The 18,521-nt window shown below is 48.3% G+C and overlaps 2 protein-coding genes across 2 annotated transcripts; one reads left to right on the plus strand and one right to left on the minus strand.

Moving 5' to 3' along the window:
• Positions 1 to 3,591: 3,591 nt before the first annotated feature.
• Positions 3,592 to 4,527, minus strand: LOC135893397 (olfactory receptor 51G2-like). The gene has a single exon (XM_065421207.1). It carries the CDS (start codon positions 4,525 to 4,527, stop codon positions 3,592 to 3,594), a length of 936 nt encoding a protein of 311 aa, XP_065277279.1.
• Positions 4,528 to 12,734: 8,207 nt separating this feature from the next.
• LOC135892890 (olfactory receptor 51G2-like) lies at positions 12,735 to 13,670 on the plus strand. Its single transcript, XM_065420658.1, has one exon. The coding sequence runs from the start codon at positions 12,735 to 12,737 to the stop codon at positions 13,668 to 13,670; it is 936 nt and encodes a 311-aa protein (XP_065276730.1).
• Positions 13,671 to 18,521: the final 4,851 nt, after the last annotated feature.

Raw genomic sequence — 18,521 nt, forward strand, 5'->3', positions numbered from 1 at the left:
TTTCACATCTATTTAGACTCTAGTCTACATTCCATATTTATCTACACAAGGTCGCAACAACTTCTCACACAGTTCTTTCCCACTCGCCTCACACAATCCTCGCTTCTACAAATCTTGCATTATTAGGGTTACAGCTAGCTTGACTCTTGGTCACAGAAGAGACTGTATGCATTGAAATCCCCTTCAAATCCCTGTCAGTTCTTGCTCTACTTCCACAACCCTAATCTGCCCCTGTAGGGGGCGATGGGGCTCCTGAAAGCTGGGCCCACCCAGTTTTCCTGTTCTAGCTACAACACTGGCCCCAAGAGCCCCTTGGCTTCCCAAAAGAATGTAGGTTGGATCATTTCTGTTTCTCTATCTCCAGAGCAAAGCCTGTCTAACTTAGCTTGTAGTGATATGTGATCAGCGCCGGATTAACTCTTCTGGGGGCCTAGGGCTATTAGAATTGGTAGGGCCCCCTAGGCTCCATGGTGGGGAGAAAGATGAGGGGTTCAGAGTGCTGGAGGGGGCTGCGGGTTGAGGCAGGAGGGTGGGTGCAGGAGTGGGTGAGGGCTCCAACTGTGCGTGTTGTCTCTGGGGTGGGTCTGAGGATGAGGTGTTTGGAGTGCAGGAGGGGGTTCAGGGCAGGGGGTTGGGCTGGGAATGTGGAGTCTGGGCAGGACTTAGGATTCAGGAGATGGCTAGGGGTTGGGGTGCGGTGCCTGGGCTGCAGTAAGGGTGTTCAAGGGGGTTCAGGGCTGGGGCAGAGGGTTGGGCTCTGGGGCGCTTCGCTGGGGTAAATCCCGTTTGGTGCATTAACCCTGTTATAGTTTTCGCCTTCACAACATCCTCTGGTAAGGAATTCCACGGGTTGACTGTACGTTCTGTAAGGAAACACTTCCTTTTATTGGTGTTAAACCTGCTGCCTATTAATTTCATGTGGTGGCCCCTACTTCTTGTGTTATGAGAAGTTGTAAAAAACTCACTTGTCAAAAAGTGCTGTGCTCCTTCTTCTTTCGTATGGAGGGAACTGAGCAGCAACTACAATTTCACCTGAAGTCAATCGAGCCAAATGGCGACATCAGGAACAGCAGAATTTATTGAAGCAATGCCTCCTTCCTATTTATAAATTGTGCAGTAGGTAGTGATATGAGCCATGATAAAACACCTGTGGCTGAGGCACAAAGGGACTAAGTGAGTTGCCCAAGGTCACAGAAGAAGCTGGTGGAACAGCATGGACCTGAAGCCAGTTCTTCTGAGTCCCAGGCCAGCACTTAAACCGCTGAACCGTCCTTCCTCTCCAGGGCTAGTGGTTGGGTACGGAGCAGCTGGCAGCTCAGCATGCTGAGATTACTAGAAACTCAGGGAATTAAACTCCTGTGACATCACTAAACAAGAGACTAAGAAAAATTACTTTACAGGCAATAACATTGGATAACTGCTTTCTCCTGCATCTATTAAGGGACAAATCCATCGGCCAGGGCACAGAGCTGGGTCATAGTGGACAAGCAACTCCACATAAGCTCCCAGTGTGACACAAAATGGGAAATGTGACCCAAAGAGACATAGGCCTGTAAGGGACCTCCTGGGTCAATGAGTCCAGTCCTCTGCTATGGCAGGCTTGCCCGGCATATCGTCCGGTGCATAAACCTGTGTAAGGTGGGTGTGAATGAGTTCTCTTCTGACAGCAGGCTGGAATGGGGAGAGACTTCAGGAGCAAACTGTATTTACGTGAACACACTTACTCTGCCTAGGCATCCAGCAGACTAACCTGTGCTGCCCAAGTGATCAACTTTGGCTGGTGCTGGCTTACAAATCACGTAGTACTGAATGCAGGGGTAGGGAAATGTTGTTATCAATGTTGCTGTCTTTATTGTATAAATAAAAGGGAGCAGAATGGCGCTTAACCTGTCCCAAATGAGGGGGTCACCCTCAGCTGAAAGTCCCTGATTAAGCCAGGGGCTCGAATGCCAGAGCCCTTTGAAAGGAAGAGGGGTGTGGACAGGTGTCCCAGCAAGGAGGTGTGGACTCTCCTTAAGGGTCCCCAGTCTAGTTTATCTTGTTCCTCCCCCCTGTTCAAAGGTAGAGCAAAATAGGGTCCATTAGGAGCCTTTGTAATTTTAAGTGCTCAAATGAGAGCTGAAATCACTTGTGGTGGGACAGCGTTTCTGCCCAGCCTGCTACAAGCTGAAAATATCTAAGAGCCAACAATCACTAAGGGCTTGTCTAAACGGGCAAGTTACTGTGCTTCTTGTTAGCCATTGTGGTGAAACAGAAGTTTATTTTCTGTTGCTGCTTTGGCATATCTCACGGAAGAATAATCACCAGTTTTGGGGTCTGTCTGCCCTTTTTCTCAGCAGTTTGTCCTGAATTTGGTATTCACAGTTGTGACCCACAAAAGCACAGTTACAGGTACCCCGGGAGCCCAGGCTGCTATGGGGATTCCCAGACTCTCCACCTTCTCTGGGGATGCGTCCTGAGGGACAGGGACATAGGCTGGGGCATTCTCTTGTCCCCCCAGTCCCCTGCCCAGGAGAGGTGGAGGATCTGGGGCTCCTCACAGAGGCTCCGGCTCCCTGATCAGCTCTTTCCATGGCCTGTTTCTGGCTTCTGGCCTGGACAGGGGGTGGAGCCTCAGTGGAGGAGGAGGAGCAGGGAGTGGGGCCTCCAGGGGGAAGAAGAGGGGCAGGGGCGGGGTCACCGAGGGGACCAGGCTCCCGGCCTGTGTCCCGCTTTTGCCTTTTGAAAAGGTGGGCACCCTACACTGAATGGGCTGGGCTGGGATAGGAGCTAGCTGGGCCTGAGCTGGGGCCAGTTTCCACTGTTTCACATTGCTGGGGCAGCACAAATGGAGCACACGGGGAGGGAACCTCGGCCTGAGTCTCCTACCAGGACTCCTGTGTGTCAGACCATTACTCACACATGCAGCTCTGCCCTGCCTCAGTGGGGAGTGGACTGAGCAGGTGTGCTGTGTGCAAAGCCATTAACTGAGGGGTTGCCTGAATAATTTCTCCTGGCCCTCCTGCATTAATCATGTCTCTGTCACCACTCGGTCACAAGCTCCTGGCTGACGGTGTAGGGGAAGGGTGGGTGACTGTGCCCCTTGAATAGCCCCTGTCCCCAGCTGGTGCAGCACCCATGGGTCATGCTGCACCCAGAGCACTCAGGAGGGGCCAGAACTGTGACAGCAGAACAGCTCTGCTGCTGTTTTCATAGCCCTTGGATGTTTAGCCAAAGACGGGACAGTGACAGGCCAGGTGTAATGGGAAACAGCATCCACATCCCTTCTCTTTATTGATTATTGACAGGAATTGTGAGGTCAGAGAGGCTACTAATACGGCTCTTTATGAGCCAACATAGCACCAATCCCCCGGCTCTCCACAAACACAGTCACTTTGTAAATGCTGATGCCTGCCTTGGTCTCCCTTCCCCTGTGCCCTGTCCTCCCTCATCATCCCTGTCCCCCCTCATCAGCCTTAGACCCCGTCTGAACCTCTCTACAGAGTGAAGATCAGTAACTCATGTCATCTCAGATGTAAGTGTCCAGGATGGAATAGGTGGCCCATGTTTTTCATCTCCCATGTCACTGGACCCAGGTGGTGAACTAACCCTTCACTTGATGAACACCCTGATTATCCTCTCACGCAGGTGTTTGCTTTTCACACTGTACACAATTGGGTTCATCAGTGGGGGGAGAAGCAGGGAGATGTAGCCCAGGAGAATCTGAAGCAAGGGATAAGAGCTCTTCCCAAATCTGTGTATCACAGACAAACTGATCTCTGGTGTGTAGAAGAGCAGGAGGGCACAGAGGTGGGAGACGCAGGTGTTCAGGGCCCTCAGGCACTCCTCATGGGACGCGATCCTCAGCACTGTTTTGAGGATCATCACATAAGAAAGGAAGATGAGCATCGAGTCCAACCCCATCTGGAAAAGTTTAGTAAACAATCCATAGATGCTGTTGACTGTGATATCCGAACAAGCCATTTTCATGACCTCCTGGAACAGGCAGTAGGAATGGGAGAGGACATTGGCACGACAGTATTGGAACCTTTTCAGGAGAAAGGGAAGTGGAAGTATTAGGACCATCGCTCTTAGCACAGCCACCAGTCCCATCTTGGCTATTCTCTGTGGGGTTAAGATGGAAGCATATCTCAGCGGGTCATGGATCGCAATGAAGCGGTCAAAGGCCATCAACAACAGCACAGAGGATTCAATGTATTGAAGCAAGTGGATGAAGAAGAGCTGGGCTAAACAGGCATTAAGGCTGATCTCCCTAGAGTTAAACAAGTATATGCCCAGTATTGTCGGTATGGTGGTTATCGATATGCCAAGGTCTGTGACGGCCAACATGGAAAGGAAAATATACATGGGCTCATGGAGGCTTGGATCTGTTTTTACACTGAACAGAATGACTGAATTTCCTATTATTGAAATTATATACATGAAGCAGAAGGGGATAGAAATCCAGAGATAAGTGTCTCCATGACTCGGTAGCCCAGTGAGAAGGAATATTACAGATTTTAATTTGGTGTCATTGACAGCTGACATAATGTACTGGGCAGGTCCAATGCATTCTGAAATGTCCTTCCTAAAAGAAAGATGAGGAGATTAGATGATATTCAGCAAGAAATCATTCTGCTCTCAGTGCAAACCTACAGACTCCCAGAGCTCAAGGTAGATAAGCCAAAACATACTGTTGGATTTACATGTTTCTGATTAGTCAGACTGGATCAGACATGTAGTCTATCCACACCAGTAACCAGTGGCAATGTCCAGATGCTTCAGAAGAAGGTGGAAGAAGCCCTGAAATAGACACCTATGAGATAACCTGCTCCCAGGGAAAGTTTCCCCCTGACACCCAGTAGTTAGACATATTTTGTGGTATAAATCAGTAAGGTTGAGAACCTCCTCAAAACTTTTTTTTAAATTTTTTTTTAAACAATTCTTTATACTGTAGTTGAACTTTCTGGTTACCCAGTCTCTCTTTGAATCCTGCTAAGCTCTTGGCCCCATTGATACCTTGTGACTGTGAGTTCCGCAGCCTACTTGGGTGCTGTATGATTTTACCATTGTGACCTTAGAACATACAAACATAAGAGTGACCATACTGGGTGAGGTGAAAGGTCCATCTAGCCCAGTATCCTGTCTTCAACAGTGGCTTATGCCAGTTGCCCCAGAGGGAATGAACAGAATAGGTCATCATCAAGTGATTCATCGTCCATTTATGCAATACTCTTTTCAACCCTGCTACACCCTTCACACAGACACCCTCTCTGGCCCTGCACTTCTGAGTGTGGACTCTTGTATCATGACATGTGTGTAAATATGTGGCAATTTTATGGTGAAAACAGTCATTGTATTTATCTGTAAGTCATCTGTCCTTCACAGAAGCTATTTTTAAATGTGTTTCATAGATTCATTATATGAATTATTTTTTTTTCTGCTGTCCTGAAACTCCAGGTCATGCAGCAGCCTCTTTCCAGCATATGTGATAAATTTTTAGAGTCAGGTTTTTAATTCAATAACGATGATATCAACAGCCTCCCACCAGACTTTCATGTGTTCTGCTTCTAGTATTTGTATTACAATGAATAGTTTTGGCATAACATTTACATTTCTGTACCTTAGTACACACATGTCAACCACAGGTGTTGAACTCACTCGGACCTGCTCAACAAGCACTGTTCACCCACAGTGGGCTGTAGCCCAGTGCCCAGTCTGAGGGTGGGAGAATGGAGGGATTCCATCCTATGAGCGGGAAGGCTACAAGGCCTGACATTTGGCACTCAGAGACCAGAGAGGGGGAAGAGATGCCGGTAGCCCTGTAACTATAGTAACTATAGGGCAAAAATATGCCCTCTCGGACCTGTTACCACAAAGCAATGCAGCTCTGAATTCCTGCCTTCACAATCGAGCCAGAGAATAAAAGCTTTGAAAATACATTTGCTGATTAAATTTCCAGGAGCAAATAAACCCAAATAGATTTGGGAACTAGTTACTGAAATTCTTTGGGGTCTCTTGTCACTCAGCCCCTGGCATGATCGGGCCCAGAGCACACGGCACCTGTATAATTGGGACCCCTTGAGAAATCCTGACTTGGGGCATCAGGCTTTTATTAATCCAAGCTCCGGTTTCTGTGTAACTTGAACAACGCACTGAGCACCTTGGGCACATGCAGGGGAGGGATCCCGAAGCTACCTAGTGCTGCCTGTCCTCCTGCCCATGTTACTGAGTCACTCTGACAGCCCAGCCGAATTCACTGCGGTGGCACAGAACATCTTCAAATTTAAACAGCCTGCAGCCTTTACCCTTCACTGCACATTGTAAAGATAGTGAAACCTGCCAACGTACCCAATTCCTGCTAGAAGGGGAGCAGCTGACACCAGAGTTTTTTACGCTCAAGGACAAGGAGTCATCGGAGAGGTTGCACGGGCAGCAGGCAATGTCTGTTCAGACAGGGAGGGAACTGTGTTTATGAAGCATGTCTGCACATTCCCTTGGGGCTACCTGGCCATTAGGGAATCTCAGCTGCTTGGCTTCGTGTGCACCAGCTTTAATCCCGTCACGGCCAATGGCAAACTGCAGGAGGCCAAATCACAGGGGACTTGGGGTGATGCTACCTAAATGGACTGTAGTGCCAGCCCTGCTGCAGGCTCTATTCCTAGAATCCGGGCTTGTCATCACTGTTCATATGGTTCTGATTAGTAACATGACTACTTCGAGGGCGGACAACTGGTAACGATGATGCCATCACAGCTGTGATCTTGCTGAAACAAAATAAAATAGAGTAATACTATGGGGTATCAAGTATCAGGGGGGTAGCCATGTTAGTATGGATCAGTAAAAAGCAACAAAGAGTCCTGTGGCACCTTAAAGACTAACAGACGTATTGGAGCATAAGCTTTCGTGGGTGAATGCCCACTTCGTCAGATGCATGTCTGGCATGCATCTGATGAAGTGGGTATTCACCCACGAAAGTTTATGCTCCAATACATCTGTAGGACTCTTTGTTACTATGGGGTATGATTTCTCCCTGGCAGCCCCCTTTCCTGCATTACAAACCCAGGGTGCAGGCCAGGGAAGTGAAGGGAGATTCCACAAGGCTCCCTACATGGAAATTTCCCTCAGATCTTTCCAGTACGGGAGGACCCTTCCCTTCTCTGTGAGGAACAAGGGAGAAGGAGGAGGATTTTGGAGGGGAGTGTGGGAGTGTGACAAGGATGCCAGGAGTTTCAGAACATTCACAAGACCGGTGTTTGCAAATCATTGCAAAGAATGGAACAACCGACACAGGAGTCTCATCTTAGACAGTCTGGCTGGCAGAAAGTAGTCTGAGGGCAAAGGTCAGCTTCACACCTTGACCCCGTAACACACTGAGCACAGAGCACTGTGGTGACTGGGCCCAGGCTCACAGGGGTTTCAGCAAAAGCTGCTTCCACAAGAAAGGGGCAAACAGATGGGAAGCTGCTTTCAGAGACACATGGAAACAAGACTGGGTTGAAGCAGTGGTGCTGCCATGGGTGGGACTAGGGAGCCAGGGCCCACCCATTTAGCATCCAAGCCCAATCCACCAGCTGGGACTCCTGTTTCCAGTTTGGTGCCCAGCTGTATCCCTCTCCTGCCGGTCCGAAGCACTGATTCCCTGGTCTCTTGCTCCAGATGGGGGTGTTCCTCGTTGGGGCGGGTTTAGGCCAGTAGTGGATTAGCCACAGGTCCTGGGCCAATGGTGTCACCCTGCTCCGTTCCGCCCACCTGCCAGTCCTGCTGTGAAGTGAGGTCCGGGTGCGGGGGATTGCCCCTCTCCCCCCACCCGGCTGCTGGAGAATGGGAGCGGGGCACTGGAATAGCACTGGGCAGTAGGAGTAGGGTAAGCCCAGCATCTCATAATCGCTGGGTTGGGGAAGTGGAATAAGCCCCCACCCCCTGACCTCGTGCCCTGACCCCACTCCCTGGTAGGAGAGAAGGGTGCAAACCCTTGCGCCCTTGACCCCATTTCCCCAGCAGGAAGGGGGTTGCAGAAGGGATGGAGAGGGAACCTCAGTTTTTCTGGTTGAGCCAGGGCCACACAAAACCCTAATCTGCCCTTGTAGGTGGTGATGGGGCTCTTGAAAGCTGGGCCCAGCTAGTTTTCCTGTTCTAGCTACAACACTGGTCCCAAAAGCCCCTTGGCTTCCCAAAAGAATGTAGGTTGGATCATTCAGAAATACAACAGAGAAGCGGCTCGTGCCCCCATCCAGAAAACTGGGGAAATTACACCCCACCCCTTGGTGCCTCTGAAAGGAAATACTTCTCCACTCGCAAGCACAAACTCTAAGTGTAGGAAAGTAACTTTTAATTAAAGGAGGGAAGTCATCCGATATTAATTAGGGAAAATGTCACAAGCAGGATTCTTAAACAAAAAAGTGTGAGAAGGACAGAATGCATGGGGCCGTGTTTTCTGCCTCATATGCTTGAGTTCTACAATGAAAAGTTACTTTACTGTGCCCCTCTCTGCTCCCTCACCTCACCACGCTCACTGTGGTCATCCTTGGTCAGTGAGGACACAGGGTTGAGAGGTGCATGTGTGAGTTCACCTCCCACCTGGGGAAGAAGGCACCTTGCTTGCTCTGCCATCCCACCAGACTTAGTTCCTCTCCACTGTCTAACTGTTATTCCACTTCTGCTGCCACCAGTATCTCTGCTTTGATCTTGGAAGGTCAGTGTCTTAGAGATTGTCAGCTCTTAGTGATTTTCAAGTTTAACAGGCCAGGCAGAAATGCCGTCCCACCACAAGTGATTTCAGTTCTCATTTGATCACTGAAAATAACAAAAGGCTCCTAATGATCCCTATTTAGCTCTGTCTTTGAACAGTGGGTAGGAACATGTTAAACCAGACCTGGGACCCTTAGGAAGAGTCCACACATCCTGGCTAGGACACCTGTCCCCACCCCTATTACCCTCACAGGAATCTGGCATTCGAGTCCCTGGCTTGATGTGATACTTTCAGCTCAGGGTGACCCCCTCATTTGGGGCAGGTTAAGCACAGTTCTGCTCCCCTTTATTCATACAATAAAAACAGTAACATTGATAACATTTCACCCCCAATGCATTCAGTACTACAGTGATCTGTAACCCAACACTAACCAAAGTTTCTCACTGGAAACCTAGGCAGAGTAAGTGTGTTCATGAAAATAAAGTTTGCTTCTGAAGTCACTCCCCTCCTGGATAGCTGTCAGGGGGAGAACTCACTCAGACCCTGCTTACACAGGCTTATTCACAGGATGATATGCCTGGGTCACCTGCCATAACAGGGGACCAGGGACACTGACCCAGGAGGTCCTTTCCAGGCCTATGTCCATATTGGTCACATTAGCCCATTTTGAGTCACACTGGGAGCTCATGTGGCATTGCTTGTCCAATATGACCCTGCTCTGCGGCCTGGTCGATGGATTTGTCCCTCAGTAGATTCAGGTGAAAGCATGACTCAGCGTTATCATCTGGAAAAGAAATTGTTCTTGGGTTCCTGTTTAATGATGTCACAGGTGTTTAGTTCCCTGAGTTTCTGGTAATCTCAACATGCTGAGCTTCCAGCTGCTCCCTCCTCAGCCACTAGCCCCAGAGAGGAACAATGGTTTGGTGCCAGGCTCACACAGGTTTCAGCAAAGGCTCCTTCCACAAGAAAGAGGTAAACAGATGGGAAGATGCTGTCAGGGACACAGGGAAACTAGAATGGGTCCCAAGAGCTCCTTGGCTTTTCAAAAGAATGTAACTTGGAAATGTAACTAAGGGGGGATATGATTGAGGTCTATAAAATCATGACTGGTGTAGAGAAAGTAGATAAGAAAGTGTTGTTTACTACTTCTCTTAACACAAAAACTAGGGGCCACCAAATGAAATGAATAGGCAGCAGGTTTAAACAAATAAGAGGAAATATTTCTTCACACAATGCACAGTCAACCTGTGGAATTCCTTGCCAGAGGATGTTGTGAAGGCCATACATTCATGGAGGATAGATCCATCAATGGATTCTATGATTCTATGTACCAGCTGGTGGATTGGGCTTGGATGCTAAATGAGTGGTCCGTGACCCCCTAGGCCCACTCATGGCTACATCCCTGCTTCGACCCAGCCTTGTTTCCCTGTGTCTCTGAGAGCATCTTCCGCTCTGTTTGCTCCTTTCTTGTGGAAGCAGCTTTTGCTGAAAACTGTGTGAGCCTGGGCCCTGTCACCATAGAGCTCTGTGCTCAGTGTGTTACAGGGTCAAGGTGTAGAGCTGACCTTTGCCCTCAGACTACTCTCTGCCAGCCAGACCATCTAAGATGAGGCTCCTGTGTCTGTTGCTCCATTGTTTGCAATGGTTAGCAAACACCGGTCTGGTGACTGTGCTGAAACTCCCGGCATCCCATGACACTCCCTCACTCCCCTCCAAAATCCTCCTCCTTCTCCCTTGTTCCTCATGGAGAAGGGAAGGGTCCTCCCCTACTGGAAAGATCTGAGGGAAATTTCCATGTAGGGAGCATTGTGGAATCTCCCTTCCCTGGGCTGCACCCTGGGTTTGTAATGCAGGAAAGGGGGCTGCCGGGGAGTAATCAGGCCCCATATTATTATTCTATTTTATTTTGTTTCAGCAAGATCAGAGCTGTGACAGCATCATTGTTACCACTCAGCTGCCCTCGAGGCAGCCATGTCACTAATCAGAACCGTTCGAACAGTGATGACAAGCCTGGATTCCAGGAATAGAGCCTGCAGCAGGGCTGGCACTACCGTCCAATTAGGTAGCATCACCCCACGTCCCCTGTGATTTAGCCTCCTGCAGTTTGCCATTCGCCGAGATGGGAGTTAAAGCTGGTGCACAGGAAGCCAAGCAGCTGAGATTCCCTGAGGGCCAAGTGGCCCCCAAGGGAATGTGCAGACATGCTTCATAAAGACAGTTGCCTCCCTATCGTAACAGACACTGCCTGCTGCCTGTGCTACCTCTCCGATGACTCCTTGTCCTTTAGGGTGAAAACCTCTGGTGTCAGTGGCTCCCCTTCTAGCAGGAATTGGGTACGTTGGCAGGTTTCACTATCTTTACAATGTGCAGTGAAGGGTAAAGGCTGCAGGCTGTTTAAATCTGAAGATGTTCTGCGCCACCGCAGCGAACGCGGCTGGGCTGTCAGAGTGACTCCGTAACAGGGGCAGGAGGACAGGCAGCAAGGTGCTCAGTGCGTTATTCAAGTTACACAGAAACCGGAGCTTGGAGTGTTAAAAGCCTGATGCCCCAAGTCAGGATTTCTCAAGGGGTCCCATTTCTACAGGTGCCGTGTGCTCTGCGCCCGATCCTGCCAGGGGCTGAGTGACAGGAGACCCCACGGAATGTCAGTGACTAGCTCTCAAGTCTACTCAGGTTTATTTGCTCCTGGAAATTTAATCAGCAAATGTATTTTCAAAGCTTTTATTCTCTGTCTTGATTGTGAAGGCAGGAATTCAGAACTGCATTGCTTTGTGGTAACAGGTCCGAGAGGGCAATTTTTTCTCTATAGTTACTACAGCTGCAGGGCTACTGGCATCCCTTCCCCCTCTCTGGTCTCTGAGTGCCAGATGTCAGGACTTGTAGCCTTCCTGCTCTTGGGATGGAATCCCTCCATTCTCCCACCGTCAGACTGGGCACTGGGCTACAGCCCACTGTGGGTCAACTGTGCTTGCCGAGCAGGTCCGAGTGGGTTCAGCACCTGTGGTTGACATGTGTGTACCAAGGTACAGATGTGTAAATGTTATACCAAAAATATTCATTGTAATACAAATATTACAAACAGAACACATGAAAGTCTGGCGGAAGGCTGTTGATATCACTGTTATTTAATTAAAACCCTGACCCTAAAAATTTATCCCATATGCTGGAAAGAGGCAGCTGCATGACCTGGATTATCAGGAGCACAGAAAAAAATAATTCATATAATGAAGCTATAAAACACATTTAAAAATAGCTTTGGTGCAGGACAGATAAATACAATGACCGTTTTCACCATAAACATGCCATATATTTACACACATGTCATGATATAAGAATCCACACTCAGAAGTGCAGGGCCAGAGAGAGGGTCTGTGTGAAGGGTGTAGCAGGGTTGAAAAGAGTACTGCATAAATTAATGGACGATAAATCACTTGATTATGACCTGTTCTGCTCATTCCCTCTGGGCAACTGGCATAAGCCACTGTCGAAGACAGGATACTGGGCTAGCATCCTTTCGTCTCACCCAGTATGGCCCTTCTTATGTTGTATGTTCTAAGGTCACAATGGTAAAATCATACAGTAGGATGTGGAATTCAAAGCCACAAGGTATCAATGGGAACAAGAGCTTAGCTGAATTCAAAGAGGGACTGAGTAACCAGAAAATCCAATTACAGTATAGAGAATTGTTTTTTAAAAGTTTTGAGGAGGTTCTCAACCTTACTGATTTACACCACAAAATATGTCTAACTAGTGGGTATCAGGGGAAAACTTTCCCTGGGAGCAGGTTATCTCATAGTTGCCTATTTTAGGGCTTCTTCCACCTTCCTCTGAAGCATCTGGACATGGCCACTGGTTACTGGCGTGGATAGACTACAAGTCTGATCCAGTCTGACTAATCAGAACCATGTAAATCCAACAGTATGTTTTTGCTTATCTACCTTGAGCTCTGGGAGACTATAGACCTGCACTGAGAGCAGAATGATTTCTTGCTAAATATCATCTAGTCTCTCTTTTTTTTTTTAGGAAGGTCATTTCAGAACTTCTCGGACCTGCCCAGTACATTATGTCAGCTGTCAATGACACCAAATTAAAATCTGTAATATTCCTTCTCACCGGGCTACCGAGTCATAGAGACACACATCTCTGGATTTCTATCCCCTTCTGCTTCATGTATGTTATTTCAATAACAGGAAATTCAGTCATTCTGTTCATTGTAAAAACAGATCCAAGCCTCCATGAGCCCATGTATATTTTCCTTTCCATGTTGGCCATCACAGACCTTGGCTTATCGATAACCACCATACCGACAATACTGGGCATATACTTGTTTAACTCTAGGGAGATCAGCCTTAATACCTGTTTAGCCCAGCTCTTCTTCATCCACTTGTTTCAATACATTGAATCCTCTGTGCTGTTGTTGATGGCCTTTGACCGCTTCATTGCGATCCATAACCCGCTTAGATATGCTTTCATCTTAACACCACCGAGAATAGCCAAGATGGGACTGGTGGCTGTGCTAAGAGCAATAGTCCTAATACTTCCACTTCCCTTTCTTCTGAAACGGTTCCAATACTGTCGAGCCAATGTCCTCTCCCATTCCTACTGCCTGTTCCAGGAGGTCATGAAGATGGCTTGTTCGGATATCACAATCAACAGCATCTATGGATTGTTTACTAAACTTTTCCAGATGGGGTTGGACTCGATGCTCATCTTCCTTTCTTATGTGATGATCCTCAAAACAGTGCTGAGCATCGCATCCCATAAGGAGTGCCTGAGGGCCCTGAACACCTGTGTCTCCCACCTCTGTGTCCTCCTGCTATTCTATACTCCAGAGATCAGCTTGTCTGTGATGCACAGATTTGGGAAGGGCTCTTATCCCTTACTTCAGATTCTCCTGGGCTACATCTCCCTGCTTCTCCCCCCGCTGATGAACCCAATTGTGTACAGCGTGAAAAGCAAACACCTTCGTGGGAGGATAATCAGGCTGTTCATCAAGTGAAGGGTCAGTTCACCACCTGGCTCCTTTGACATGGGAGATGAAAAACATGGGCCAGGTGTTCCATCCTGGACCCTTACATCTGAGATTACATGAGTTACTGATCTTCACTCTTTAGAGAGGTTCAGACGGGGTCTAAGGCTGGTGAGGGGGGACAGGGATGGTGAGGGAGGACAGGGCACTGGGGGAGGGAGACCAAGGCAGGCATCAGCATTTACAAAGTGACTGTGTTTGTGGAGAGCTGGGGGATTGGTGGGATGTTGGCTCATAAAGAGCCGTATTTGTAGCCGCTCCAACCTCAGAATTCCTGTCAATAATCAATAAAGAGAAGGGATGTGGATGCTGTTTCCCATTACACCTGGCCTGTCACTGTCCCGTCTTTGGCTAAACATCCAAGGGCTATGAAAACAGCAGCAGAGCTGTTCTGCTGTCACAGTTCTGGCCCCTCCTGAGTGCTATGGGTGCAGCATGACCCATGGGTGCTGCACCAGCTGGGGACAGGGGCTATTCAAGGGGCACAGACACCCACCCTTATCCTATGCCCTCAGCCAGGTGCTTGTGACTGAGTGGTGTCAGAGACAGGATTAACGCAGGAGGGCCAGGAGAAATTATTCAGTTAATGGCTTTGCACACAGCACACCTGCTCAGTCCACTTCCCACTGAGGCAGGGCAGAGCTGCATGTGTGACCAATGGTCTGACACACAGGAGTCCAGGTAAGAGACTCAGGCCGAGGTTCCCTCCCCGTGCGCTCCATTTGTGCTGCCCCAGCAATGTGAAACAGAGGAAACTGGCTTCAGCTCAGGCCCAGCTAGCTCCTATCCCAGCCCAGCCCATTCAGTGTAGGGTGCCCACCTTTTCCAAAGGCAAAAGCGGGACACAGGCCGGGAGCCGGGTCCCCTCGGTGACCCCGCCCTTGCCCCCTTTCTCCCCCCTGGAGGAACCACTCCCTGCTCCTCCTCTTCCACTGAGGCTGCACCACCTGTCCAGGCCAGAAGCCAGAAACAGGCCATGGAAAGAGCTGATCAGGGAGCCGGAGCCTCTGTGAGGAGCTCCAAATCCTCCAGCTGCCCTGGGCAAGGGACTGGGGGGACATGAGAATTCCCCAGCCTATGTCCCTGCCCCTCAGGACGCATCCCCAGAGAAGGTGGAGAGTCTGGGAAACCCCACAGCAGCCTAGGCTCCCGGGGTAGCTGTAACCGTGCTTTGGTGGGTCACAACTGTGAATACCAAATTCAGAGCAAATTGCTGAGAAATAGGGCAGAGAGACCCCAAAACTGGTGGTTATTCTCCCATGAGATATACCAAAGCAGCAACAAAAAGTAAACTTCTGTTTCACCACAATGGCTAACAAGAAGCACAGTAACTTGCCAGTGTAGACAAGGCCTTAGTGATTGTTGGCTCTTAGATATTTTCAGCTTGTAGCAGGCTGGGTAGAAACGCTGTCCCACCACAAGTGATTTCAGCTCTCATTTGAGCAGTTAAAATAACAAAGGCTCCAAATGGGCCCTATTTTGCTCTAGCTTTGAACAGTGGGGAAGAAGAAGATAAACCAGACTGGACACCCTTAACGAGAGTCCACAGCTCCTTGCTAGGATACCTGCCCCCACTCCTCTTCCTTTCAAAGGGCTCTGGCATTCGAGCCCCTGGCTTAATCAGGGACTTTCAGCTGAGGGTGACCCCATCATTTGGGACAGGTTAAGCACAGTTCTGCTCCCTTTTATTCATACAATAAAGACAGCAACACTGATAACAAGATTTCACTACCCCTGCATTCACTACTACGTGATTTGTAAGCCAGCACCAGCCAAAGTTGATCACTTGGGCAGCACAGGTCGGTCTGCTGGATGCCTGGGCAGAGTAAGTGTGTTCACGTAAATACAGTTTGCTCCTGAAGTCTCTCCCCATTCCAGCCTGCTGTCAGAAGAGAAGTCATTGACACACTGCTTACACAGGTTTATGCACCGGACGATATGCCGGGGATGCCTGTCCTAGCAGAGGACTGGTCTCATTGATCCAGGAGGTCTCTTCCAGGCCTATGTCTCTTTGGGTCACATTTCCCATTTTGTGTCACACTGGTAGCTTATGTGGAGTTGCTTGTCCACTATGACCCTGCTCCGTGCCCAGACCGATGGATTTGTCCCTTAATAGATGCAGGAGAGAGCAGTTATCCAGCATTATCGCCTGGAAAAGGAATTGTTCTTGGGCTCTTTTTTAGTGATGTCACAGGAGTTTAATTCCCTGAGTTTCTAGTAATCTCAGCATGCTGAGCTGCCAGCTGCTCCCCCCACCCAACCACTAGCCCCAGAGAGGAAGGATGGTTCAGCGGTTTAAGTGCTGGCCTGGGACTCAGAAGAACTGGCTTCAGGTCCATGCTGTTCCAGCAGCTTCTTCTGTGACCTTGGGCAACTCACTTAGTCCCTTTGTGCCTCAGCCACAGGTGTTTTATTATGGCTCATATCACTACTTACTACCCAATTTATAAATAGGAAGGAGGCATTGCTTCAATAAATTCTGCTGTTCCTGATGTAGCCATTTTGTTCGATTGACTTCAGGTGAAATTGTAGTTGCTGCTCAATTCCCGCCATACGAAAGAAGAAGCAGCAGCACAGCACTTTTTGACAAGGGAGTTCTGGGCCCCTCCTGCAGCTCGGCAGTAAGTGGGGAAATCAGGACGTGCTTGCAAAGAGCGAAGGAACTGGAGAACATTGCCTGGCCAAACAGAGCCCTGCTTGGCTGTCCCTCTGTCAGATCCTGACACCCACCCGCGCTCCATGAGCACTGAGAGCCGCTCTAGTGCTGTAGATAGATCTCACACCCTGCATCCAAATTTCCAACATCTAATTTGGGGGTAGCTGGATCTGGGGGAGGGGGTTGTTTGTTTCCAATAGAGAGATACCAGCAGGCATTTGGAGCTGGGCCTTGGTTACCCCCATTTCTATTAAGAATGTGCATGATCTTGCTTATCCTGCATGTGCATGCCTCATGCCAGAAGAACAGGAGAGAGGTAGGCCATAGGTACCCATTGACTCAGCGAGCCCATCGATGTTATGTGATCCCAGCAATTACAGGCCTGTAAGCATGACTTCAGTACCGGGCAAACTGGTTGAAACTATAATAAAGTACATTATTGTCGGACATATAGATGAACATAATTTGTTGGGGAAGACTCATCATGGTGTTAGTAAAGGGAAATCATGCTTCACCAATCTACTAGAATTCTTTGAGGGGGTCAACAAGCATGTGGAATAATGGGATCCAGTGGATATAGTGTACTTAGATTTTCAGAAAGCCTTTGACATGGTCCCTCACCAAAGGCTCTTATGCAAGGTAAGCTGCCTTGGGATAAGAGGGAAGGTTCTCTCATGGATTGGTAACTGGTTAAAAGATAGGAAACAAATGGTAGGTATAAATGGTGAGTTTTCATAATGGAGAGAGGTAAATAGTGGTGTCCCCCAGGGGTCTGTTCTGGGCCCAGTCCTATTCAACATATTCATAAATGATCTGGAAATAGGGGTAATCAGTGAGGTGGCAAAATTTGCAGATGATACAAAATTACTGAAGATAGTTAAGACCCAGGAGACTGCCAAGAGCTACAAAAGGATCTCGCAAAACTGGGTGACTGGGCAAAAAAAATGGCAGATGATATTCAGTGTTGATGGGTGAAAAATAATGCACATTGGAAAACATAATCCCAACTATACTTATAAAATGATTGGGTCTAAATCAGCTGTTACCCCTGAAGAAAGAGATCTTGGAGTCATTGTGGATAGTTCTCTGAAAACATCCACTCAATATGCAGCAGCATTCAAAAAAGTGAATGTAATGTTCGGCATCATTAGGAAAGGGATAGATAATAAAATAGAAAAGATCATAATTCCATTATATCAATCCATGGTATGCCCACATCTGGAATACCACATGCAGTTCTGGTTGCCCCATCTCAAAAATATATATTGTAGAGCAGTGGTTCTCAAACTTTTGAACTAGTGACCCCTTTCACACAACAAGCCTCTGTGTGCGACCCCCCTTCTAAATTAAAAACACTTTTTTACATATTTAACACCATTATAAATGCTGGAGGCAAACCGGGGTTTGGGGTGGAGGTTGACAGCTCGCGACCCCCATGTAATAACCTCATGCCCCCCTGTTGTTGAGAGTCCAGTGGAGGGCAACAAAAATGATTAGGGGGCTAGGGCACATGACTTATGAAGAGAGGCTGAGGGAACTGGGCTTATTTAGTCTGCAGAAGAGAGGAGTAAGGGAGGATTTTGATAGCAGCTTTCAACTACCTGAATGGGATTTCAAAGAGTATGGAGCTCGGCTGTTCTCAATGGTGGCAGATGACAGAACAAGGAGCAATGGTCTCAAATTGCAGTGGGGGAGATCTAGGTCAGATATTAGGAAATACTATTTTACTAGTAGGGTGGTGAAGCACTGGAATGGGTTACCTAGGAAGGTGTTGGAATATCCATCCTTAAAGGTTTTTAAGACCCAGCTTGACAAAGCCCTGGCTGGGATAATTTAGTTGGTGTTGGTCCTGCTTTGAGCAGGGGGTTGGACTAGATGACCTCCTGAGGTCTCTTCTAACCCTAATCTTCTATGGTTCTATGATTCTATGAATTGGAAAATGTACAGAGAATGGCAACAAAAGTGTTTAGGGGTATGGAACAGCTTTCATATGAAGAGAGATTAAAAACACTGGGGCTGTTCATCTTGGAAAAGAGATGACTACAGGGGGATATGGCAGAGGTCTATAGAATCATGAGTGGTGTGGAGAATAAGGAAGTGTTATTTACCCCTTCACCTGAACCAAGGGTCACCCAGTGAAGTTACTCGGCAGCAGGTTTAAAACA

This window comes from Emys orbicularis, chromosome 1 (assembly GCF_028017835.1).
Source record: "Emys orbicularis isolate rEmyOrb1 chromosome 1, rEmyOrb1.hap1, whole genome shotgun sequence".
NCBI lineage: Eukaryota > Metazoa > Chordata > Testudines > Emydidae > Emys > Emys orbicularis.